At 45.1% G+C, this 26,765-nt stretch overlaps 1 protein-coding gene across 1 annotated transcript in view; it reads right to left on the bottom strand.

Moving 5' to 3' along the window:
* Nucleotides 1–12: 12 nt before the first annotated feature.
* SYNE2 (spectrin repeat containing nuclear envelope protein 2) overlaps nt 13–26,765 on the bottom strand; it is a 174,583-nt gene continuing 147,830 nt past the window's right edge. The window contains exons 102-118 of the mRNA XM_063399537.1: nt 17,866–18,028; nt 14,256–14,443; nt 13,947–14,097; nt 13,325–13,507; nt 11,934–12,071; nt 10,910–11,104; nt 9,798–10,074; nt 9,379–9,447; nt 8,439–8,575; nt 7,515–7,641; nt 5,716–5,927; nt 3,781–3,981; nt 3,320–3,448; nt 2,656–2,844; nt 1,947–2,036; nt 1,687–1,733; nt 13–1,098 (exon numbers count right to left, since the gene is read on the bottom strand). Of these exons, the coding sequence (XP_063255607.1) occupies nt 879–1,098; nt 1,687–1,733; nt 1,947–2,036; nt 2,656–2,844; nt 3,320–3,448; nt 3,781–3,981; nt 5,716–5,927; nt 7,515–7,641; nt 8,439–8,575; nt 9,379–9,447; nt 9,798–10,074; nt 10,910–11,104; nt 11,934–12,071; nt 13,325–13,507; nt 13,947–14,097; nt 14,256–14,443; nt 17,866–18,028 (2,716 nt within the window). The 3' untranslated portion in view covers nt 13–878. The remainder of the gene's footprint in view (nt 1,099–1,686; nt 1,734–1,946; nt 2,037–2,655; nt 2,845–3,319; nt 3,449–3,780; nt 3,982–5,715; nt 5,928–7,514; nt 7,642–8,438; nt 8,576–9,378; nt 9,448–9,797; nt 10,075–10,909; nt 11,105–11,933; nt 12,072–13,324; nt 13,508–13,946; nt 14,098–14,255; nt 14,444–17,865; nt 18,029–26,765) is intronic.

Here is a 26,765-nt window from a genome sequence, read left to right on the forward strand (position 1 = left end):
CACAATCCTGCAGACATTGGCAAAATTTTAATGACAGTACTCAAACTGTACAACCGAGGGGCAGCGCTGACTGTACAGTGTTTCTCCAGGCACTGCCCACACGCCAGTTTCATTTTAAAAACAAAGCTTATAAAAATGCACAATTCTCTCCCAAGGTACTGTACACTATTCAGCAAGTTAAAAACTGAAAAAAAAACTTTCATTAAAAAAGTCATTGCACTATTTGTATACATCAGGGATAGTCTACATAATCATGTTCATCTAGAAAATATGTGCATTATAAATCATTTCCACGCAATGCAGCAATTCCTTATTTCAAAGGTGGTATAAAAAGACAACACAGCAGTCCTAACCACTAGAACACTTTATGTCAAACAAAACAAATGTGCATCATGATATTGAACGTGTTAGATGAATAAAATACAATAACAAAGATTCAAAAATATGCAATTTTTTTTTGTTTCCACCAAGTGACTACAGTACCAAAAGATACAAGTGACGTGAAGTGTGTGCAGAAATCATGGTAAATGAAGTCCCTCTTCACCTGCTTGTTTGTCATGCTAACCCAAGAGAGACTGCTATGTTTAAGATTACTGTGATGTCGTTTCTGCATCTAAGAACTCAGTATCCAAACACCTTGCAAGCTTGAGAGCACTGCCCCTATAAAATAGTGTATCTATTGCATCATCAAAGTATAAAGTGTGCAGCTTACAGTTTAAAAAAAATCTCTAGAAAAAGTCTTGTTTTCCGTACAAAAACGCTGAAATTTTGTCAAGATATACATTTTGAGATGTGAAACTCACTGCCTGACTGATGCTAGAGCAGCAGGGGAGAAAAAAGCACCAGCCCAGAGTGTCCTGGTGTGAGTGCAGGGGCTCCTAGGTCGGGGGCGGCCCGTTGGTGTAGCGCAGCATGGGGTAGAAGGAGCGGGCGAAGTTGTTGGCCTGGGTGCAGCTGTAGTCTTCCTCAGAGGAGGGGATCATGCAGGCCAGGAGCAAAAGCAGCAGGAAGAACAGCTGGAGAGGCAAAGCTGCTCGTAACACTCGGTAGAAGAAAGAGGGAGAGCCAGCCTGCACAGGCTGTGGATGGCTTTCGCTCCTGAAAAGGAGAAACAAAGAACAACAGGAACCTCAGGGTTTGAGTTAAACAAGTCGTTTTTACCCTGTTTGCAGATGCAAACTTGGCTTTCCCCAGGAGGCAAACAGACCACTCCAAATAGGTGTTGAAGCACAAAGGAAAGACATCAATTCACACTGATGAGGTTCTTCTCTGCCCTGGCATTACTGAGACCCACCCTTGGAACAGGCCCCAGTGGACTGGGGGTTAAGTTCTCCCTTTGTCCTTCATGGTCTGTTTGTATCAAGTGGCTCTCAGGGGCAAGTTTCTCTTTCCAGGCATGCTGGTGGAACTAAAGGAGGATTAAAACTTAAAATATCCCCCATTTGGCACAAAAAATGTCTTCTCAAGCCAGGGCTGCACATCACTGTGGAGGTCCTGAGGCAGGAGTGCTAAAGGAATCCACTCCCTAAGGAGCAGCCCAGAGCTGGATGCAGAGGGGACTCTGCAGGGAGGCAGGAATCACCTCCACCCACGTGTCAACCTCCAGGAACAGCTGCCCAGGTTTCTGCTGCCCATCTCTGCCATATTCACTATTTTTCAAGAGGTCAGGCATATATAAAATATTACCTTGTGCTGCTGCCATTCCTGCCATCAGCAGTTCTCCTGAGGGCCACCTGTTGAGAGAAATAGCTTTTAGTACCCAGCTTTCAAAAACTACAGAGAATTTCTCTGAAAAGACAGCTGTAGACTTTAAGATCCAATTATAAGGGCTGTAATAAGGTAGGTGGACCTAAAAGGTTAAATGATTGTACTTGAGGAACTTCCACACTAAATATGTCAAAATACACTATATGCTGACAGCAAAATATTAGGAAAAAAATACTTGCCTTCTTCAGAGCAGGGCTGGATTTCTCTTCTTCTGGATTATAGGCTCCTGAGTCCAAGTCATCTGGAACTAGCAGGAATGTTTTGGTATCCTAAAAGATAACACCACCTTCCTCTTTAAAATGCACATTCAAAACTGACAATAAACAAAGTGCAAAGAACCTCCTTTCACTACCTCTGTAGGTGCACAGCCCACTGCCCCTTCACATGAGCACAACCAGCTCCCCAGAATAAAGAAATCTTTTACAGGGCCCTGAAGGAATTACAATGGAATGGGTGCATACAGGGATTAACTTGAAAATATCTCTGACAGGCCTTAGGATAAGCAACCCATTGCTATGAACTTCAACTCTTACTCCTAGCCTGATACCTGGTTTGGATCACACCAACTGAGGTTGGAAGGGACTTCAGGAAATTCATCTGGTCCAACCTCCTGCCCAAACACCTGACCAAAAGCCTTATGCAGAGCTTTATCCTCTCTGCTCTTCAAACCCCTCGAGGACAGAGGCAGCATAACCCTCTCCTACAATACTGTAGAGCAGCCTTGGGGTGCTGAAGTCCTTCCTACAGCCAGAATTGTTCTTTTTTCAGCTTATGAAGGTGGAAGCACTTAAGCTTTAAGTCAGTTTTTTATAAATACCTTCAACTCTTAATATGCTATTTCTTTTCAATAAGGAAGATCTATGAGCAAGTATTTAAATTCCAGCTCACCAGATTCCCTTGTATTGTTTTTAAGTCATGAGAGACTTGGTCAATCAGCTGTTTCAGTTTTGTTCCAATTACATGGACCTTCTCTTCCTCTTCAATGTAATCACCATCTGATTTCAGCAGCAGGCAAGCAGAGAGCTCTTGGAGGGAGTTTACATTAAGCTGTTGCTCCAGCAGCTCTTTCTCCAGTTGCTGAGAATAAACAAACAAAAAACAGCACAACAGTTTATATCCATACTCAAGTTTATGGATGTTCTCCCAAAAGGAGGAACTCTGGAAGGCTTTAAAGAACAACACAACCTGCCTGAGAATCCACAGGACACAGGAATGGTTATTACAGCTACATAGGAAATGGAGTTCTCTTTAAGAGACTGGTTGTACCTGCTTGAAGTAACATTTAAAACAGTTCTAAGAGCAGGTAATTCATACAGAGAAGACATTAAATTTTGGGAATTGGAAGTCTTACTCCAGCATAAAGACTGCTCATAAGCAACTTAATTATGATGTGTAATTATGGAAAAGTGCCTTGTAGAGGCAGTATCTTGGTGGATTTCAAACACTGCCCACATGCCTGAACACAGCAGGTCTGAGGCCAGGCTGCAGACACAAACATCCTGCTCCTCCCTGCTGGTGAGAGCTGAGGTGCTGCAGTTAACACTGCACTTACCATCAGCTCCTTCTGGCATTCCAGGATTGTATTGAGATCAGCATTGGGATCTGTGATTTGTGCTTCATTCCTCCGGCTTTCAGCACTTGCTAACCACAGGATTAGCTTTTGGCTCTGGTCATGGAAATCCTAGAGAAACAAAAAGATTGGCACATAAGGAAAAACAGCTTTGCAGTGCCTTCACCTAGAAATGAAATGCCCAGCCCAGATCAGACAGAGCCACTACAAATTCACAATTAGTGAGGGTACAGAAACTTTGTTAAAATATTCCAGTAAAGGACATTATCCACTTGAAAGGTATTTTTACCAAACCATTTCAATCCATCAGAGGCAACTTTATCAGGAAGCAAAGTGTCCTGGACTGAGTGACCATTCCACTGACGTGCAGGAATGACCCCTCTGCCCTCTCCTCAACAGAACCCCAGAGAGCTTTCCCTTACAGGCTGGCATGTGCTACACACCTGGCAGTGCAGCAAGGCTTGTTGCAAACCCTTCCTCCAGTTGTCCAGTGCTCGAGTTGCTTTCTCCCAGTGCAAGTTGACCTTCCGAAGTCTGTTCTGCAGCTCCTTGAACTCTGTGCTGTCTGCTTTCTGGAACTCTTTACTGCTCAGGTTAGCAGAAAGCAACACTGCTTTGTAGCTGTCAAATGCTTTAAGCAAGTCCTGATAGAAAAAGAGGATTAGGAGCTTTTATGAAAGATGAAAAAAAGTTTATTGACAATAAAACCATGCGCTCAAAAGTATCACAGGTATTGGGGAGGATGTTTGAATCTAGTGGCTTTTCAATACTGCCAAGAAACATATTGAGGTAGGTTTATGTTTGGGGTTTTTTTAAAGCCAAACCCTTCACTCTGAAGAAAATAAGTGTGACTGGGCTTGTGCTTCTCCCTAAGTCACAGGCATTATGGCTTAATCCACATCTGCCTTTCAATCCCTCTGAGCTGCCTCTTTCCCTGACAATTGGACAAATACTCCCAGAGATCATCACATGGTGTTTTCTCTTGATTGATAAAGGTTTTGCCACCCCAGGATCCTACAATAATGCTGACAGAGACATCTGGAGGTCTCTGCTCCATTCTCCTGCTTCACACAGGACCAACTTCAGACTCCAAGGAGGATGCTCAGGGCCTCATCCATTTAAATTTTCAGTATCTGGCAGGATGGAGATTCCCCACCCCCTCTGGGGATTGCTTTTCTCAGCAGCCCTTCTATCCAAGAGTGTCAATCTTTATATTCTCAAGATCTGAGATCCACTTGTGGAAAACTGCTGGTCTAAATTACTTTGCACCCATCAAAGGATCCTGTCCCTCCTCTCCTCCAGGCAATAAAATTTCTTTTAATATCAGACAAAGCAAAAAGACTTCCAAACACCAGTAAGCCAGTCTGTTGACAGACTGGCTTTATCCTTATCCCAGGCAATTGGGATGTCCTGACATCTCATGAAATTCACTTCTTAGAGCACACTGGCTCTTTTAACACCCCTCTAAAGCCAAACTGTCTGAAAATGGGATTTACAGCCAGATGGACTCCTCTTAAGCAGATGCAAAAGAGAGAAGAGGTGAAGCTCTGCTCCTTGAGGAGGGCAGACACCCAGCTCCGGGCTGAAGGGAAACACCTCCCTCATCAAACATTTCCTAATCCAGACTGGCTGAAGGAGTCAGAGTTGATCTTACTGGAGTGCAGTCATTGTCCCTGGCCTAATAACTACTGCAGGACATGTAGGCTAAAACATACTCTCAACATGCCCAAGAAATCCCTTCTCTGTCCTGCAGTGTCCTGTTTGTGAGCATCACCCCAAGGGTGACACCAGTAGCCTCAGGGTGACTCCACATGGGGCAGCTGGTGAGGGGTGAGCACACAGGAATTTTGCACTTCCACAGACTTTAGGAACACTTGCTCTCTCAGACTTTAACCTGAGAGATTTAATTGCCTGAGTCCCAGGGCCCCAGCACTTCCATGTGCCCTGGTAACCTGCTGGCTCAGCTTGCAGAAACCACAGCTCCAGAGCAGATCTTTGTCAGTCTCCTGCTGGAATTACACCCTGCCCTTAATTCAATTTAAAAAAAGGCAGCTCTGCAGCCTGTTGACCTGGCTAGTTTTCAATCTATATCAATGGTTTGCTTAGAGGGGAATGGCACAAGGAAAAGATGCAGATATCACTGTGCAAGAAAACAGAAAGGGAGAAGTGGGGAGGTTTTTATTTCTGCCTGCCAATTTCTGTGTATGAAGACAGAAGCACCTTGCCTCTGCAGTCCTCTGAGCTGAGAGCAGTTCAGCTGCCCTGTGGCACAGGATCATTGCTATTGGCATTCATGCTGCCAACTGATCCCAGGAGAACACAGTGATTAAAAAACATCAGCATCTTGAAATCCCTCTTCTCAGTAGGCCATAACTTACTTTCAATTTCTTGACCTTTTGTTCCAGTGCCTGCATGTTGGTTGGAAGCTTCACCTTTTGTAGCTCTTCCAGCTCTTGCTCAGTTTTATCAAGCCAAGCAGAGATGTCACTGAGGTCTGAGTCCAACTGCTGCCACTGCTGCAATTTCTGTTTCATCCTAAGTTTATTTCTGAGGTCTTGGGCTTGGATGAGCTCCCACCTATCAATAATGCCTGTATATCATAGTAAAAAAAAAATTTAAATCTTCAGTAAAGGAAGGCGTGTGTAAAACAGATGCAAGAAGTTTTCATAGAAAATTATTATCCGTAATAACTGCTTTAATGTGTTACTGTCATTCAGCCACATCTTTTCTTGAGATTCTGCAGTGTCCAAATTTAATATTGTTGGTCAAAATTATCCACACAGCAATACTACACAGAGTTTTAATGACAGTAATTGGAGATGTTTTAATTCACTTGGAAGAACAGACCAAATCTAAGGAGACTGAATTCAATGAGCCCAGCTGCAATTTGGTGAACACCAAAACTCAGCATGGGACAAATATGATCCAGCAGTTAGGACTTGGGTTTGTGTTTCATGTTTATGTGGAGCTGCTGAAGAGAGCCCAGAGGAAGCCACAAAGACGATAAAAGGGCTGGAGCACCTCTCCTGTAAAGACAGGCTCAGAGAGTTGGGGCTGTTCAGCCTGGAGAAGAGAAGGCTCCAGGGAGAGCTTTAGGCACCTTCCAGTGCCTACAGGGGCTCCCAGAGAGCTGGAGAGGAACTTTTGACAAGGGTGTGGAGGGACAGGACAAGGGATAATGGCTTTAAACTGATGGAGGGCAGGTTTAGATTGGATATTAGGAAGAAATTCCTTACTGTGAGGGTGCTGAGGCCCTGGCCCAGGTTGCCCAGAGAAGCTGTGGCAAGGCCAGGCTGGATGTGGCTCTGAGCAAGCTGCTCTGGTGGAAGGTGTCCCTGCCCATGGCAGGGGGGTTGGATCTAGACAACTTTAAGGCTCCTTCCAACCCAACCACTCTAATGAGTCTGTGCTTCATCAGTTCTATGCTAAAGGACATGGAGATGCCACCTGTGTCATCACAGACACTTTCTGAAAGCACACCTAAACTATTCTCAGGCTATTCCTATTCATCCCACAAATGGGACACGAGCCTGAACCAGAGATTTGTGAGACCAGGGAAAGAAAGAAAGCAAGCTGGTGCATGTAGCTGCAGCCTTCTTTTTATCACATGATTTGCTTTTGTGACTGGAGTACAATGGGTTGTTACAATCTCAAGCACCTGAAATCAGGAATGAGGTCCTGAAAGGTCAAGAGAACCAGCTTGCTGGTCTGTTTACATGAAAGGACCACTGTAAAGATACTGAATGCACTACCAGCTTTGAAAACACATTTCTGCAAATGGGAGCTGTAGCATCTTCTTATATGGAGTACCAGTAACTACATACAGCAATCTTATTTTACACAGAACCTTTGGTTTGGAATCTGATGAGAAGTCTCTGAAGTGTTCAGTATCAGACAAAAGTGAAATTGTTCTCATTTATTACAGGCAGCAAAGAGACAGAAGTATGGTATGAAATAAAAATCTCAATTCTGGCAGAAAATGAGAAAGCTTTGAACAGCACATATGGGTTGGACAGAACCAGATGAGGAGGGGGCTCAGTGAAACTTGGAAATTTGGCAAAATACACTGATTTTTCTTTTGTTCTCAAATATGCTGCCTTTGTGCCATGTCTGCTTTGTCCCCCCAGAGTCACAGGACAAAGACCACAGCCCCAAAGCCACTCCTAATGCTCTGTACCTGACTGCTTCTCTGCTGCTGCTATATTCACAAGCTCTTGGTCATCTTGGGGCTCCTCATCGCTCATGTGGGCAGACGGAATTTTCTCCTTGCTGCTGCTGCTGCTGGCAGAGCTGAGCTGCTTCACCTGCAATGAGATTTTGGTGGGTGAGCCCTGCAGGGTAACAGGATGTCAAAGGTGCAACCTAATCTGTGTTACTCTGGGGTGGCTGAGCTTACAATTACAGTTTACACCGGCTCTCTGTGCCTTTCCAGTACACAAACACACACCGTGGTGATGCCAGCTACCACAAGAGTGGACATGGCAAATGAGTTGCCTTTGCACTACATGTACAGACAATGTACAACTGCTGATGCTCTTTGTTGGATTGTGGGTCTTGACAATATTGACTCTAAGGCTCTGACACTGGATTAATGATGACAAAAGCAGCCAGAGACCAGCACCACCCTGTCTGGAAGAGTGCTGACAGTGGGTCCAGATCCACTGAGCCTGGCAGCTGCTGGTGAAGCCATGGCTGGCAAACAGCCACCAGGGCTGAGGCACCAATGTACATAAGCTATTTTGGCACATTTTTCAGTGCCTAGAAGCAGATTAAATGGTGTCTGGCATATTAAGACCCTTAAAATTTGCTTAGGAAAGGGAAATATGTTATCAAGTATCAAGACATTCACACCCCGCCCGTTGTAGAGGTTAAATTCTCCCAGACTTGTCCCATGACAACAGAGGAAGGAAGTTCCTCCAGACCCTGACTGACCAGGAGTCCAACCTGAGCCACCAGAAATAATGTACAAGTTTGTGTGAAGTGAAAATTCCCCACTTCAACTATTCTTCTCCTTGATGCTGGAGAAGCGAAGAGGGTGGGGTTACACAGAACAGACAGACTGTGTAGTACAGGTTCAGTGCCCACAGAGCCTCCAACTCACATAGCCTGGTTTATAGGGAGTACTTGTCTCTGCTCCAGACAACACATTTCCAGCCATCTCTGCCTGGTTATATCTGTGTTTCCTGCAGACTGGGCTTCCAGGAGAATGCCAAGGATGAGCTTCTGAAACAGACTTTCCTGAAACAAACAAAACCAAAACCACACCCCATGAGTGCAAGATCCCACCTCCACAAGGAAGCTGCTGCTTTGTATTAAGTTAGAAAGCGCTTTGAATAAAATGGCATTGAGTTATGGCATAAAAATGACAGTTTTGCAGCTTTCCTTGCAAAGCATGCACATTTGCAAAACATCAACAGTGTTTCAAAGGTAATGAGATGAGAGCCATGCAGTTATGGGACATTCTGTTTTCTTCTGGAAAATGCTTGAATACAGGTTAGAGTATTCAAAAAAAACCCAAAAGACAAGGCTGCACCATGGTTTTGTAAAGTTTGCATCCCAACAATAACTATCACACATCTGCAACATGTCAGAGGGAACGAGTTAGACATGTCCTGGTTTGGAGAATGTTTGTTCTGGATTTAACAGACAGGACACACATAGTTCTGTCATGCACAACCCACAAAAAAATACTTGCAGAGTTGGAGCTACTGCCTTCAGTAGTTACGCAACCAAAATTAGAAATGACCAAAAATTGACACTACCCAGAGCAAACCACCGAGAAAGAACCAAAAGACTTTGGATCAATACAACGAAATGCACGTTAACCACCTTGGCATTTACCAGGCAAAATCTAAATGGTGTGTTCTTGACTGCTTTTAATGTCCATGTGGATACTGCAGCGTAAGAACACCATGGCAGGATGAGACATGGTGTCCACACAAGGCAGGAAATCAGACATTACGTATGAGAGAGGTTGAGGAATATAGCGTGCAGCACAGGGAGATTGCCATGTTCAGACACATGCACTAGCAGGTGCCTACCAGAAGATGCTTTCAAAGTTTTTGTGGTCATTTTAAGATATGCCTCAGGGTTTTCAGTGATTTCTACATCTGAAAAAAGAATAATGTCATTTTCCTCGCTAGTCAGTATCTTCCAACTATTCAAAACAACTGAAACAATGAGGGACAGCAAAGACAAAGAACAAAGTAAGTGGTTGGCACCATTTTCAAACATTCTTAAACAGTAAGGCTTCTAGAAACTTCTTTTGTTTCTAAAAATAAAAGCTTGGTTTAGTCAGCACCATTTCCTTCATCTAAGAGATGAGTCTGCTCACATCTGTTAATGGTACTTGAAAACCAACCAAGAACGTGTGAGCAAGACTTCAATCCCCCTCCCCTCCCACACAGGGACATCCTCCAGCTGTCCACGTCAAACCAGACTGCTGGGCATTGGTTCTCACCTGACAGAGCACTGTAGTATGTTGCCTCCTCATCATCTTCGTGGGAGGAAGACCCTCCCACGTCACCTGTGTGGTCCCACTCCAGTGGGATGGAGTCGACGCTGACGGGGGTCTCACAGCCTGACCTCTCCTGGGCCGGGGGCACGAGGTGGCAGAGGGACGGTGTCGATGAGGGCCCCTCGGTGATGGCTTTCTTATGCCACGGATCATTCTGCATTTCTCTGGAGTCCTCTTGATCTGTCTCATTTTCAGAGTTATCTTTTTCATCGTCCAATCCCTACAAATAAGTAATTATTGCATATTAATGAGGTTTACAAGAGATCTTAATGAGCTAATGGTTGAACAAACACAGTACTGCTGAAGACAGTTTTGTGCCAGCTGCAGCAACCAAAGACCATGTGCCTAATATTAAAGGGAGACATAATTTCTGCCTTCTTCCTCTTTTGCCAAAACCAATTCTCACATCAGCAGCTACCTCTCCTCTTTCAAGGCACTCACCCACCCCCATAGCATCTCTCCAGTTTGCTGGAGGAGTACCCAGTTCCAAATGGACTTAACAGGTCAGTAAGGAAATGATGCTCAGGCAGCAGTGAACAGCTATTTGTTCATGTTACTTCCTTTACCTGCCTTTCTAACACATGTTCTTTCTTTTTGAGGCCAAGCAAACTGAGAATCATCTGAAAGTTCCCAGGGAAAAGCAAAGTGCATGCTGCTCCCCATTCAGGGTTCTCACAACAAAGTGGACAGATGGAGTGGACAAACAAATACATAAAGAGATAATCTAAGCACATTATTGATGGTAAGGAAAACAAAATGATATTAAAAACACCAAAAAAAGTTTCAAAGCCTTCAATTTACAACTATATAGTTCTGAACCTTATGAACAACCTCCATGCCATTATCCAGATTCTGCAGATGGAGAGGCATGAAAGGATTGGCAACAAAGATTCAGCAAGGCTGGCACATCTACTGCAGAGCTCCTGAGCTCTTGGAGCCCAAACCACTCAGTCAAGCTGCTAGGAATAAGCAATTGCAATTCAAAAAACAAAATAAGCACTGCAATTCAAACACCAAAATCTTGTCAAAGCATTGACACAACTGTTGCTTCTTACAGGATCCCTTGAAGTCAGTCTTTGATGGAACCGGGCAACTCGCCCAAACACCTCCTGGCAGTATCGATGGAGCTCTTCCAACTCATCTTCAATCAGGATGGCATCCAAAGGCTCACTCTTCTGAATCAACTGCTCCCCAAAAACTATCAGCTGATCAATCTTATTGGTGTTTAACGTTATTTCCTGTTGGAAACCCTGTTTGGAACATACAAGAGAAATAATTACTTCTCCATTCGCCCTTTCTAGCCTAAGATTTGTCCCTGTTTTCCAGCTCGTTGCAGTGAAAGACAAGCAGCAACTGACATTATTGTCTAACTGAATTTGGCAAATATCTTTTTACTCAAGAGGCCCAAAGGTTTGTTTTATCAGCATTTTCCACCCATGTGTACATCAGTATGGCTGCAGTGTCCTGAGCCTGTAGGAGATCATGATATACAAGAGTTCAGCTAATCAGGGTTTATTTTTCTGTTGGGTACACACTATCTTTTTCTCAGTAGCCAAGAAGTTTGGTTGCTTGGGCCAGTGTAGGGAGAAAGGGGAAATCAGCATATAATATAGCAATGAACTAGAATATTCCTCAGAATCACTGCACATTTCTGATGTCTCATTTCTGTTCAAATTCCCAGGTACAAACAATGAGATTAGGGAAGAGATTATAGTACAACACCAATTCAAAAAATATTTGCACCAGAAAGTCATGCCAGAATTTAGGCATGTAGCTCTCACTGTTAAGCAGCATCTGCTGCTTTCCAAGCCAGATACCACTGTCACTGACACATATTGTCAGGAGAAAATGGCAGGACAGAACTGAGCCTGAACACTGAATCTGAATTAAATAATGCACAGCTTAATCTTGATTCAGACAATATGCCTTAACAATTTACTGCTGTCTTCAAACAAATACAGTCCTACAGAGATCTGGTGGCTATTGTGAAGTTACAGAAAATGGGTGATTCTGTCAGGCAAGGGCAGCCCAACAGGATCACTGGGCTGTAGTAAACAACTGCTCCATAAGGATACGTACATTTAACTGGCGCATTTTGTCATCAAAGTTACTTTTTGAGAAGTGCTCCACATTTGTCAGCTGTAGGTCCATTTCTGTGAGCCAGACAAGGATGCTCTCCCTCGTCCCCTCAAACTCATCCCTGCGATTTGTGAAGTGCTGGATGGGGAAAAGGAGCCAGTGTTACACAACTTCAGCTGGTAAAAGAGACAGGTCACAGCAGCTCTCTGAAATCAGTGCTGTATTTCAAAACTCCTGCTCACCTTAAAGGCCATCAGGACACAAACAGCAGCATGCCATGTATAAAACCTGTCCTCTTCCTGTAGGGATGCTAAAACAATGCCCTATACTAGTACACTATTTGTACAAAAGAGGGAGTAAAATCTTAGCAGTTCAAGATGCTTCTATAAAATTACACTCTTGATTCCACACATTCCTTCCACCACAACATTATACCAGCAACAGTTACTTGGACTGAGGCTTAACATCTAATTTGTTCTAAACTTAAAACAGAGATAAACAAATGAACCAACTCCCATCTCTAACTAAAGTAATTAAAACTGCGAGATTAAAATCAGTTTTTACTGATTTTACAATGGAGAGGCTGGATCATGGATGACCATGCACTAATGCACTGTTTGGCAAGGAATGCCCACAGAAGCTGCTAACAGACATCCAGCTTGCCTGTCCTCATGGGTGGATTTACTTTTCAGGAAGGGGATCGTGTAACATCCCTAATGTAACAGTTCATAGCTGCACAGATCAAACCCCATCGCTGCTCTCACTGCCTCATCCACTGACTTCTGGCAGCTAACAGTTTTCCCTGACAGTTGTTTGCAGCACTGCTGTATTTAAAAATCTGCCAGTGACAAGTTTCCCCCAGGGCACAGCACAGAGTATCTGCCCAGAGATCAGTTTAATTGATGAGCAGGATACTTCTTTGAAGCGTCACAAATACCATCTTCAGCAACATTCCTCATCAGGCAGGCAGCACAGCAGGAGCTGCTTTCTATCACATCTCCATCTTTAATGCCTTGTTGGTAAATCACAACTTGGCACTAAGTAGAGCTGAGCTGGAAACTCCAAACCACACCTGCACATGGGACCCTTTTGTCTCTCTGCCTCTTATCTGTGGAAAGGTGCATGAACACATCCACAAGTGGGTAAGAGGAAACTGTGATAGGAGCAGTGAGTATTGCAACCGATCCCTCAAAATTTGCACTCCTCCCTCTTTTAAGCTTTTCTTCAGCTACCAAGAACCAATCTACCAAGGTCAGGTACTCAGTGAACCCCCCCAGAGCTCCTCTGCTGTGCCGGCAGCTCAGCACAGAGGGAGCTGCTCTGCTGTTCGTGGGTAATTCCTGCAGAGCCCTGCGAGTGCTCCTCACTCCCTCACCCCACCGTGCCACTACCTTGAGCCTCCTGAGGATGGAGGCCACTCGTTTCTGGAGGTTGTCCCAGCGCTGGTTGCCCTCGTGCACCATGTGCTTGAGCTTGCTGGCCGAGTCGGTGCGGTTCTCGCGCGCCAGGCGCCGGTACTGCTTGTTGATCAGCTCCAGCTGCGTCAGCCGCTCGTGGATCTGCCGCTGGAACGCCTGCAAGGCAAAGCGAGGGGCTCAGTCCCTGCAACAGCCAGGATGTGGGTATTATCCAGCAGGAGAGATGATGTCCTCCCCCTTAAAAACAGACCTTCCAACTGCAAAACTGAATCCAGATTTTAAAACCTGTTTTTTAAACCGTCTGCTCAAACTTAGCTAGCTAGGAAAGGCAGAAAAAAAAAAAAATCGAACTACAAAAGGCTCTTGCCTATAAAAAGCAAGGCTTTAAAGTTGTAAGTGTCTGTTCAGAGCATTGTATTCTCCACATAAAAAACAATCTGGAGACTAACAGACATCTGCACACTCACCAAATTGTTTATGTTCTCTATACTACCAATGCCATACCAGTGTTTTCCAGAGACTCGGGCCTTTTGCACAGACAGTAAGTATTCAACAGCATGGTGCTGAGCATAAAAAAGGCAGTTAAAAAATTCACCTCAAATTTCTTCAGCTCCTCTTTTGCATGTGTATACAAGACCTCTGAAGAATTAGGCCTAGCTGCTATATTTTCAGATGCTTTTAGCCAGTCTTCAAAGCGAGAATAGTCATCCAAAAACCTCTGCCACAATCGCCAGGTCTCCTCGATTCTGGGAGAGCAAAGACAGAAAGGTTTTATTGCAAGCTAACTATCAACTCTGGATTCTTTTTTCCTCCTCAAAATTCAGCTTGTGGCAAAAGCTACAGCATTTCCTCAAAATGCTGCCACAGGCAGCAGGGTAGGGTAGGGTAAGAATGGTAGACGTACTTCATTCGCCTTTCCATGGACATGGCACAGATGTTTCTCCACCGTCTGTCCAAGCTCCTGGTGGTTTGCTGGATGGAGTCACACTCTGTCTCGTTAGCACACGCATCTGAGTCGTGCAGCAGGACTTCACAGATGTTAAACACGGACTCCACGCCCGCCGTGTGCTGCTCTATGTCTCTCTGCAGGTCCTGCCATCAGTAAAGAACAGCGTCAGTGGAAGGAGATGTGTGTGGCTACACCTCAGCCATGCCCTTTCAAAATGCTGCAGAGGATGGGGAAAGAGCAACTCCCGTGTCAGGAAAAGCTGATTTAGCTTTAAAAAAGACTTGCAGGATGAGCTGTGCAGATGATAGAGGTCAGGAGAGAACCACCATGCAAAAAAAGGGTTGTCCACCTCTGGTGGCTCAGTCTAAACTCAATCTTCTCATTAACAGTCTGGACAATTTTAATATGTATTCAAAATCCAAATCTTACCTATACCATAAATAAATTCTTACTACTTTTGACAGCACAGGATAACTGTCTGATATCAGGTTACCACACAAAGGCTCATCAGAGAACTCCTAGTGCAGTACATGCATTTCAGTGACTGATCACAGCCTGCAGCATGAAACACAAACACAGTACACAAGTACCTGGGGTTACACTACTTTTCTTACTCCCTCTCGTAGGGCTTCTGTTCTGACAGACTGTTTTAAAGGGTTTGGCAAAGACCTTTTGTCTAATCTACACTACAAGTTTCTTTTCCAGAGCCTGCACCTCCATGATAGACCAGCCCTTCATCCTGTACCCATCACTACTCCTAAAGTCAGTGTAATTGAAAGACAGAAAAAAAAGCCTTATCTAAATATTTCTTATTGAAAAGGTAGATCTGTACTATGCTACCAACTTTAAATATTAACAAAATGCCAATAGTCACTAAAATTCATTTTTTTCCACCTATTTCTGGCTTTTCTAATGAAGGATACAGAGACTTTTGCTTGAATAACACTAGAGCAACAAACACAAATGAGTATTTTCCTGACAAAAGTGAACTAGAGTTCTCATTAAATGGTATTTACTGATTTCAGTCAACAGATGAAGCAGAATTGGTTTTGCTCTAGACTTAAAAAACCCTCAAACAAAAACTAAACCCCTCTGACATAGACATAGCATGCAGTAAATACAAAATGAGTTGAAGGAAGATTTTTCACGGAAGTCAAGGAGTTGAAAATCACTCATTGGCCGTCTTCAGTGGTTACATGGCTACCTGAATCAAGGGCTGAGCCATAAAATATGGTCAAAATATGGCTTGTGGGATTTGTAGTAATGAATAGCTTTAAGGAATGCAGAAGTGAAATTCTTTACATGGATGAGACTGCCAGAAGGAGACCCAACAGAATTTTTTACAGGTTCCTAAGGATCCACAGCTATTTACTGAGCAAGATGCATCAGTGTCTTTTCAACACAGGCTCCCAAGCTGGGAGCAGGCTCTGCCTCACTACTGGTACCTGGAGAGTCTCTTCTGAATTCAATGAATTCCACCGGATTTACAGGTGTATTAGTGAAAATAAGAATTCTGACCAGAGATTACAAATTAATCCTAACTTGCACTACGGTAACATTGCTGACACAATCTCATTACTTCAGGCCACTCCTGGGTTCATGGAATAGCCTGGACAGAATCCTTGCTGTTTTCCAAATGACCTGACTGTACTAAGTGAGACAAACACAACAAACTAAGGGAGAGGAAGATAGATGGAGCCCCAAAAGGTACCATTCCTTCAACTCTGCATAGCATTGCCCAGAGAGCTTTAACAGACTACACATTGCTAGATTTTTGCATTAGTGAAACACTTTTGCAATCTTAATATTATTCATGTTGTAATCGTCATCCTTTAATTGAACAAACATGCCATAAAACACCTCTGTGGACACACAAGGCTTTTAAATTTCACTATTCAAGACTGCACAGGTATTGACATTTATTTGACATCCAATCATGGATGTCAAATAAAAGAAGCCTGTAGGGCATATTTCTCACCACTGCTCTGCTCTTGCTGAAATAATTGTTCAGATAAAACCAGGAAGGAACTTTTTACTTGTTGCATTCAGATAAATGTTTCACTAATGCAGAGCAAAAGCAGTTTTTCTTTTTACTGTGGTCTTTTTAGTCAGCACAATCTTCTCATACTCAGCCTGCTAAAAAGCTACTGTAGGAGTCTAGAAGTGCCTAGAGGTCTGTATTTAAAACATCATCCAAAAAAATGAAGCAGTAAGTAGCTCTGAGCAGCAGATAATGGCTCTTATAGCCAGCTGAAGCTTGAATGCTCATAATAAAAATAAATTAGTTTGGACACAATTCCTTTGTGCTCCATGCTCTGCTCTGCCTGGCAATTTATCACAGCCTTTGAGAATGCTAAAGGTTTGAATGAGAAGAAAATATTCCTTTGTGGTTTACATGACCATTCACAATGCAGATGAAACCATGAGAGGTGCTGGTGTTTGATCAGCTCTTGCAGTACAGTCAGTGGGAGCCACCTCCAATCTTGTCACCTCCAATCCAGAGGAGCTGGTCCTTTCTGTGACATTTGGGACAGGAGTACAAGGACAGCCACACCAACCAGCAGAGAACAGAGTCCCCAGGTCTGGGTCACTCAGGGATCCTCAGACACGAAAGCAGAAGCCACAGAGAAAAGACAGAAAGAATGGGAAGGATACCAATAAGTGTTCCTAAAGGCAGATGCCATGAAGCTTCCAAGCTTCCAAACCTGACAGACTTATTCTTGACCTTTAGTTTTTGGGCAAGTATTGCTGTTTAACACAAAGGCCAGATGACAGCCAAGCACTTAGAACCTGGTCAGACTCACAGCACTGCCCTGAGCAAAGGATGACTCCACCTGCAAGTCTGTGCTTTGGACAAGTTCCTTTTCTTTGCCTGGCTAGAGAAATTTACTCCAGGACTGTCCAGCTCCTCTCCTAAGATCCCCCTGGTAGGCCACTGCCTTGGATAAATGCCCACCAGTGAGAGATTGGTTCACACTGGTTGTCTCAGCAGGATTCACGTGGCAGCTCTCCCAGCCCTGAGAGATCTTCAGAGCCTCCCTCTGGATCAAACCTCAGCCAAAGGTGTGTCTGCACAAATCCACCATCCAAAGCTCAAGCATCCTGCTCTGCCAAGCTTGCTCTGCTGTCTGCTAGGAAGGGACAAGATCTGGAGCCAGTGAGGACAATGCATCAAATCCCAGCACTTGGATCTGTCACGGCCACTTTGCAGAGAGCAACATTCACGCCTTGTCAGTCTAAGTCATCCTCATGTACTCTGCCCACTGTCCGTGCCCTGCCTAGTCCTCAGGAAATCTGCTGTACTGAACTGAGCAAATTTGCTTTTGTTTTTATTTTACATGTTTTCCTTGGGTGAAGGGGGGCAGGGAGAAGTGGGGGTAATTCAACACAATACTGAAATTAGTGCAAGCAAATACAAATTTTCCATGTAACGCATCTTGGCAGGAACATGCCATGCAAAGCAAACAGTCAGAAGTGCTCACTACAGAAAAGAAACAGGTGATTTTATACCAGGACCAATCAGCAGCACTTTAGCTCATTTACTCTGGCTGCTGCTATTTCCCACCTGCTGTTCTGCCAGTCTCTTCTGGATTTCTTGGTCATCACAGATGTCATAAACAACAGGCTTGGAAAGCTCAGACTCAATCCGGGCCAACCAGGTGCGAAGGTTACTCATGTTTTTGTCCAATAGTTGTATAAAAGCAAATGTTTCCTTCAGTTTCTTCACCCTAAGCAAACCAGGAAGAACATTTTGTTACAAAGATGGTCAATCAGTGGAAAGGATGTTAGCAGGAGGTGATGACAGGCATGGCTTCATGAAGCCATGTCGCATCAAGCTGCTGCCTGTAAATCAGAGCTGTCAAAACCTACCCAAATTTGCTCAGCAGGCCCCTGCTCTAGAGCTGCAAGCAGGTCTTGGGTGAAGGCTTTAATGGAACTGGATAAGCAAGGTGAATTTTCATCTGCTAGGGAGCACTGGACATTCATCTAAATGGAAATCTGCATCATAGTTTTCCACAGTTAAACTAAAATGGGTATCTATGGTCTGATTTCCTGCCATGAATTTTGCTCGGTGTTTTCTTTAGCAACCAACAGGCTCACACTAATCAACAAGGCACCACTCTGCCAAGAGGGGCAGAACCTGCACAAACCACCAGTCCAACACCCTGGGAAAATCAAAGAATCACAGAATGGTTTGGGTTGGAAGGGCCTGAAAGATCACCTTGTTCCAACCTGCCACGGGCAGGAACACCTTCCTCTATCCCAGGTTGCTCCAAGCCCCATCCAACCCAGCCTTGACCATTTCCAGGGATGGGGCATCCACGCTGCTCTGGGCAACCTGTGCCAGGGCCTCAGCAACCTCTGGATGCCGACAGGAGAGGAGAAGGCCTGAACAACAGCTACTGTAGAACTTGTAGCACCACAACACTAAAGCTCATCTAAACACCACCCAAACACGCAGAGATATGCCAGACTCTCCTGACAGGTGAAAAATTGAAATAAACAACCCTGATGGGGGAGAATATCAAATGGCCTGGGAGACTTGTGCAGTGGACAAGCAAATGAACCATTGAGACCATGTCCTTTTCTTACAGCTGTTTGTAGTACAGCTCTCAAGCTGCAGACAAACTTTTTTTACTTCCAGCCTTACCAGCACATTCCCATTTCAAACCCACATATCAGCCCCTCAAATTACCCAAGTAGCATGCTTTTGTATTGTGGGAAATATGTCTCCATGTGTCAGAGGAAAATCTGGTGAACTACCTCACTGGTCTCCAATCTTTCTTGAAATTCTCATTTATTGCAATTCCCAGCCAAAATTACTAAAAAGGCAACATTGTGGTTGGTACTTATCTCTTCAGATTTATTTCAGAGCTTGTCATCTAGACTTTGGAAGTTAATGGAGAAAAAAAAAAATCATGATTTGTATCAGACTTGTCTTAAACATCCAGATCACAAGATGAGATGAATTGTACCAAAAAGCATGTATTTCTCCTCATGAACTGCAATGGTCTACCCTGCAGTACTATAAATATCAGCACTGCAGACTCTGGAATCAGATGAAATCATTCCACCCTTGTCCTAGGGAGAGCCCACTTCTTAGCCAAAATTGCTTGCCTGTGCTGGTCTCCTGATCTCTAGTTATGTTCTTGTGCCTTAGGATGAATTTTTGAACCTTGCATGAAATTTCTAAAATGCAAACTTACAAATTAAACCTTTAGCTACTGCCTGGTCCAACAACTACCAAGGATGAGCCTCAATTATTTAAGTAAAGTGCAGCACAAAAAGTTAAAGTCTGTGTTGTGAAAAGGCTGAAACATTTCCTGTTCATTATCCACAGTGGCTGGTAACTGTCACCACATAAACAAAACCAGCAGTGGAACTGCAAGGACAGCTTGTGCAAGGGGTTCTCTGCATGTCCCCAAAGGCAGGGGACTGTTGAGGGGTCTGAGTTGAGCCCTGATGTACTTGGCAACACAGGTCTTGGGCAAGCTGGGACTGGGGAAGGGTGAGGGATGCAATCTCCTGCAATGCAGGCAGGGACAGATTGCTCCAAGGCTGAAATGCCCACACAGGGCACCTGGACAGTTTCCTGGCCCACTGCCCTGCCTGTTGTCAAACTATCCTGGCAGGTTTTAGAGGAGAGTGGCCCAAACTGTCTGTAATGAGTGGCCTTTGCAAGTGCCTGATGATACAATGACAGAAGATATGCAGGACACTGAATCCAGAATGAACATGCCATCCTGTAAGCAACAACCCATCTTATCAACAACCTTAAGGTAACCAAAGAGGATACACACATCAGCTAGACACTTGATTTAATGTAAAGCACTTATGGAAGAGCTATGGGAATGATCCTGCTGGATTTGTTCAATCCTATTGTTTACAGAGTAAGGCCAGAAAATTTAGGGTCTCATATGGATTAGCAGCATGGAAAGTTTCCCCTTCCTCTTGTCCCAAAAGCACCAGGCAGTACTTGCAGTTGTTTTACAAACAGGGCGAGAAGAACACAGTCCTACACTGAAGCTCCTGGCAGGTATTTAGCAACTCTGCACTCTCCAAAAGTAAAATTAGTATTGTCTGACTGATGCAAGCCTGCAAGCCAGCCTGAAGGATTTGGCTCAAGTCCATGGTCCACCTTGTTCCTGCCTTGCACCCAAAAAGCTGCAGACACTGGTGCAAAGCAGATGCCTCTGCCCCTTCACATGGACTGTCTTCCACTGCTGCAGCTGATTGAGAGGAAATCAGTGGATGACAAAAGCATTTAGCTGCTCTTGCTTTTCTTAGCAAGCTTTTTTTCAGAACTCTGCTCCCAAGTTAAACCCTGTATGCAGACAGGATCTGACTTTCAAGCAAACAGCTGCTGTGTAAATCTTGCTGCTCTTGATTTTGCTTCTATTAAGTAGTACTCAATAAACATGTCATTGTAGCATTTTCTTGTGCTGTCATGGGCTGGCAGTTATTTACCCAGCAGAACTAATTCCTCCTCTGCCCTACTCCCATCAGTTTATTTGGAACTGGCTGGTTATGATGCTCAGCAGGGCCAGGGACTCCCAAGACATGTGGCCCTCCAAAGGCAAGTGACTCAGGAACCCTTTTCCCTGGGAAGATGGACAATACAGGCTCTGTGTTGAGCACAGAATGGAAGAGTCTGGGCTAAACATCTACACTGTTGTGTTATTAACTCAGCACGACTTCAGTCCAGTCAGGAGGAAAGCAAGGCTTGATTTCTGCCCTGTTCCTGACTGTATTCTGTGGCAATTTACTTTCTGCATATTCTGTGATGCTTCCCACAACTGCTCTGCAGACATGCACTTGTTGGCACCATCTGAGGGCACAGCTGACCTGCTGGGACCACAGCTTGCTGCTGCCCAGGATCATCTCTGCCTCCCTGTGCTCCCTTCTCTGCCTCTGTCCACCTGCTTCCCACCCCTACGCTGCACTATACAAAAATTCACAGCTTGCTAAATGTCCTTCTTCAGTCTGCATAGTGGATAGATGAACACAGCCAAGCAAGTCCAAAGCAAAACCAAAGAATATTAGACTATAAATAAATGTATTTATGACTGAAAGTACATTTGATAAATTTACAAAGCAACAGTTTTAGAATCTAAGTGTGGCTTTTTGCACCACTCCAGTATTATTTTGGCTTAGAAATCACTCTGATTTTCAAGTTATGAATGTCACTATGAGGATCTTTATCTTCTAGTGTTACCAGAAGCAACAGTCTCAAAGACAGCATCATCTGTGGAACTGAGAGCATGTATTTACTTTCTAGCAATTGCCATTAGACACACCATTGTAATTAAGCAATTTAATCTGTTATTTATTCTGGATACAATTTGGCATTTGCCAGTCATTTAAACACCCTCAACACACTAAGCCATTCATCTCAAACTTGAGCTAAGCAGCCAAAGAAGAACAAAAACCTAAGAGAAGTTCACACCAGTGCAGTGCATAAATGGGAAGGCAACTTGTCCAGACATCCCCATTGGCTGCTCAGCTCCTCTCAGCAGACACAGAGCACAAGGAAAGGGGCAGGGTTCTGCACTGAAACAAGAGGTAAACTGATGAAAAACGTGAGCATCCTCAGCTTGCACAGAAGTCGCTGCCATTTCTCTGGCTACAGCTCAAAGAAAACAGTGAAACAGACTAATTACATAATACAGACTAATCCACAAAAGTCTTAATTTGCAACCACCATTCTCAGATGCAGGTCTGCATCCTGAAAATATTCTTATAAATCACCTAATCTTTGCATGAAAGAAACTTCATGAACTCTTGTGAGATGCATCCTGACCATTTCTGGGGAAAGACAGACCTTCTGGAAGCTGGGTAAAGGGGCACAGTGCAAGCCTCCAAGCCTGGGGACAAAAGCTTCTTGCCAGATCCAGGTGATCAATCACCCAACACAGTTAATTAATAGCACTGAAGCTCAAATTCAGCAAAGAAAACCAGCTTCTTCAAGAGGGTGGAAGATGCCACCACTGTTGATTGAATTCTTCCTCTATGAAGTGTGATTCTCAAGTTAATTGATCGCTCAAACAGGAAAAATTGCTGTTTACAGAAAAAAGGCCTACTTATCCATTGTTCACGTCCCACTGAGAGCTCACCTGCCACAATTAAACATGCCTCCAGAAAGAAAAAAAAAAGGTAATAATATAAAAAAATCCAATCAAAATATCACTACTAATCCAAGAAAACCCCAGCAAATTCAGACCTGTCTTGTCCTTTCCAATGGGCCAAGCTAAAAAATCCACCCTGATTAGCACTTAGACAGATGCATAAGTTGCCTGGAGTAAGCCAAACAAAGCCAATTTTTAAATATTCTTATCTTTACACCACAACAGCAGTGGCAGAAAAAGAACAAAAGTAGGAGATTATAACTAAAAGCTGGCTGCAAAAGTGAACAGAAGGACAAACTGACCTGACTCGAGACTGGATTTGGGTCTTAATACTCTCGCTGAACTTGCCAGCACTGGGTTACAAGAGAAAAGCATTAAGGGGTCTCAGGCTGAATCACTGCATGGCCCCAGGAATACACAGTGTATTTGTAGTAACTACTCAGGAATTACCTAGCAGTAGGAGGAGCTTCCATGTGGATTGAAATGTATTCACACAAACAAAAAGAATTACAGTAATGCATGCCCTATTGCATTGCTTCAGCTGTCAAAATGCTGCAGGAAAAGGTACGGGGGAAGCTCAACTAAGGTAAATAGTAGCATTCAAATTTTAGTGTCTGAAAGAACGAAAAACAACCTGGCATCTATCCCAAACTCTCCTTCACAAGCGCAAATGTCATCAGAAAAAGCGACTCCGTCCATGTCTTGAGCAGGAGGAGGGGCTGGAATGGCCCTGCCAGCTGACAGGATTGTTTACCAGCGGCAAAGCAAATGAGATGCAGAGCCCAGGAAACCTTTGTTCACCGAGTCGCAGGGGGAGCGGAACCGTGCGAGGGACAAAAGACGCGGTTTGCAGAGGTGATGCCGACGGTAAATCTCAGGCCCTTCTCACGGCAGGCAAGGCCGTGTGTCGGTCGGTGGCGGTGCCGTGCCAGCCGCCCCGAGCCCCGGGCGGTGCGCGCAGGGAGAGCGGCGGGCGCGCCGGGGAGGCCTTGGGGGAGGCTTTTCTCGCCAGCGAGCCCGAGGGTTGTTGCCAAGGCTCTCCGCCGCCTCGGGTGCCAGCCCAAAACACAGCTGATGGCAAGGCAGAGGGCCCTGAGCACTGCTCCTGCTGCTAACGTGCCGCACTTCCCACTCGCCGCGGCGCATCCCTCGCTCCCCCCCCGCGGCCGCCGGGACCCACCGGCACCGCGCCCGCGGCCGCGCACCCACACGGCACTTACGGTTCGCACGAGAAAACCATTCCTCAGCCTGCAAATCCCAAGCTGCAAGGGGGGACCGGCTGTGCGACCGGGCGGGCATGGCAGAGGAAACCCCTCCTCCACAGATGCCCTATTTATTCGCCGCTTTAGCATCCCGGGTGTGGGGGGGAGGCTCACCCGTCCTCCTCCTCCCCGACCCCGAGCTGGGGAGACACCGGAGCTGGCTCGCTCTCTCCCCCTGTTTTAACCCTTACGTTTTGCGTTGGGGTTTTACCTGGCGAACGGCCGCATCCCTCAGAACAAAGCCGCGAGAGCTTTATTCTGACACAAGAGAATTGTTAGCACGGGAGGAAGCGCACGCCGGGCGCCTGCCCGCGGCTGGCGACAAAAAGGCTGCGGGCTGGAGCCGCCGGCAGGCACCGAGAGAGGTGGATGCAGTGCTCATTTCTCGGGAGAAAGAGGGATCGGAGCCTCAGACCCGATGATTTGCAGCGGAGTCTGTCTGAAGCGAACCCAAAAAAACGAGCACACGTACATCCACGCACAGGCACCACGCACAAAGATGTATCCTTAGTTCCCCTGCGTTCTGCTTTCTCGCCTTTACCATTATATCCCAGGAATTAAAAGTACGAATTAAATCTCCCACACACTAACCTGTCCTCTCTTTAACCTTCCAGAGCAGGCAGAAGGCCTCCACTGCAAATAGCCTGTTATGTCAGAGGACAAAATAACCCCTAATCTTCATTTATGATATCATTCTTCAGTGGAAAAATACACTGTCATGATTTCTGTGTGTTATGACTCCAGAGATCACAGGGTGGGAAAAAAGAGGCGGAAGCCAGAGAACCTTGGGTTACAAGTCACTCCCCACTCAGCCAATACCAGGAAAAAAATAAAGTTGTTGTGATAATCCCACCAAAAATGCAAAGAATGATTTTGACATCAAAAGCTTTTCAGTATTCAGGTAATTTTCCGTAGACCAGTACTGACTTGCTGAAGGCTCACATGGCAGAACACACACTGCCTGAGAGGACACAGCACTCTGTGAGAGGTTTTTGGACATTTGCACAGGTAAATCATGCCCAGCCACCTCCACAGTTTATTGAAACTTGAAATGGCTGACTTCAGTAAATGGGGAAATAACCCCCAGCTTTGCAGGCAGACACTGGGAGTGAAGATGGTGTGCAGAAGACAAGGAGTCCCCTTGCACTGCCAGCTCCCCCTGCTCCCTGCATGTTGCATAACCAAAATAAGCCCAACCATCATGCCTGAGACAATAATGAATTCTGTCACAGCTTTTACACTGAAGAGAAGTGTAATCCTCGAAGGACAGAGAGAACACGGAAAGAAAGCAGGCACTTTGTGAGATTTCAACCATCCATATATTTTGTATACCAGAAAAAAAAAAACAACCAAATCCAAAAAATGAGATTTTACAGTGATACTGCCACAAACCAGCACAATTCTGCTGGACATTGCTGTCTTGTTCACCTAGGGAGGTGTCCCTGCAGCGTATTTTGCTTCCCCTGCCATTCAATATTGATCTGCAGCAATTTAAAAAGACCTTTGAACCCAGAGTGCACCCACACTGATTGTGGGCTGCCACAGGGTAGGACAGCAGACCAACACGTGGTGCTTAATTGTCTGCCCTGGCAAAGGGTAACCAGTGTGGTGGAAAATAAATAGAGACCAGCTGAAGTGTGTGCTGTGAACTCACTCGCTCCCCAAACCCATAATCTGGGTCCTGCTGCTGCCAGAGCAACTTTTGGGGCAACCCAGCCACAGTGAGGGTGCAAGGGAGGAGAGGGAATTGGCAGCTCGCTGCACTCCCCATAAAGCCTCCTTGGACCCCCAGCACAGCACAAGGTGGTGTCACTGGACAGCTTCAACTCCTTCCCACTGTTTTTGCAACCTGAGAAGTTTCGGTCTGTTTGGGAATTTCAGTCCCCCCAGGGTATGCAGGAAATGAGCTGAAAACACCTTGAATCTCCTAAAGTTCTACAAAGGAAGGAAAGGGCTGAATTGAGTAGCAGTTTAAGATTACTGGACAATGCAATGATGCTGGCAGCTTGCAAACACAAAGACCCAGTTGCCAAGGATAGTTGCATTTAAATGAATGAGAAGGCACATTTGACCTTGCTAGCTTCCCTGAATTTTCATGCTTGTTTTAAAAGTCGCAGCCATTGGAACCCATTCCTGCTACATACACAAAAACTTTGCCTTTCTCCACAAGGCTGAAAACATGGACTAGACCCACCAAGTAAGAAAACACATCAGTGTGCCTGCAGCCAGAGCAGCTGAGAAGTGGCATCCCCTTTCCACAGCCTGGCAGCAAGTGGCAAGAGCTGCAGGATGCCCAGAGGTACAGAAATCCAACATCTGTTACTGCAGAGACTGGTCTGCAGACCCAAAACTCTTGGAGGCAGCTTCTGATGAAGCTGGTGGCTTTAATGAAGGTTCAAGCAGCATCCAAACACATTGCACAGCCCCAGGCAGTGCAGACACCCTTCAGTGACACGAGGGTGCTCCTCCTGCCTGACTGCAGGCACCAAGCAAACAGTAACACAGAAGGAAAACATTTCCTGTTCACCGGGTTGGGAAGCAAAGTGCAAAGCTAGAATCAGTGATGGATGGCCCAGGAAAGGGAACATGGCTATACACTCTTGCCAGTTCTTGCCTGTTAATGCATGGCCCAGAAGTGCTGCTCCAGAGCATGCTGAGGATGTACATCCCACCCCATGGGTTTTTGGTTGTCTGCCTCATGCAGCCTGTGCACTCCTCCTCCTACTGCTTCAGTACCAAGAGCAAGAGATTTTCTGTGGCCATCTTTACAGTCAACACAACACTCCCTTCCTGCCTGTTAGTTTGTTTATATTCCCCATCCCTCAACAAAGAGGTCAGTACAAACCTCCTGTGGTAAGAGTATCTTCTCAGCTGAACAGAATTCACTTGTTCTCCTTTCCCAGCATGCTAATGCCTTGGTGGTTACTTTATCCCATGAAAATTAACATTTTGAGACTCTTCCAAGTTTGTAGCCAGAAGGTGGCTTGGTGCAACACGGGGCAAAGCTTTTGTCACCACAGGCTGAGCACAGGCAGATAATGAAAGTGTTAAGTCCTGCAAGTGCAGCCATATGGCAA

The sequence above is a fragment of the Prinia subflava genome, chromosome 5, assembly GCF_021018805.1.
Source record: "Prinia subflava isolate CZ2003 ecotype Zambia chromosome 5, Cam_Psub_1.2, whole genome shotgun sequence".
NCBI classification, from domain to species: Eukaryota; Metazoa; Chordata; class Aves; order Passeriformes; family Cisticolidae; genus Prinia; species Prinia subflava.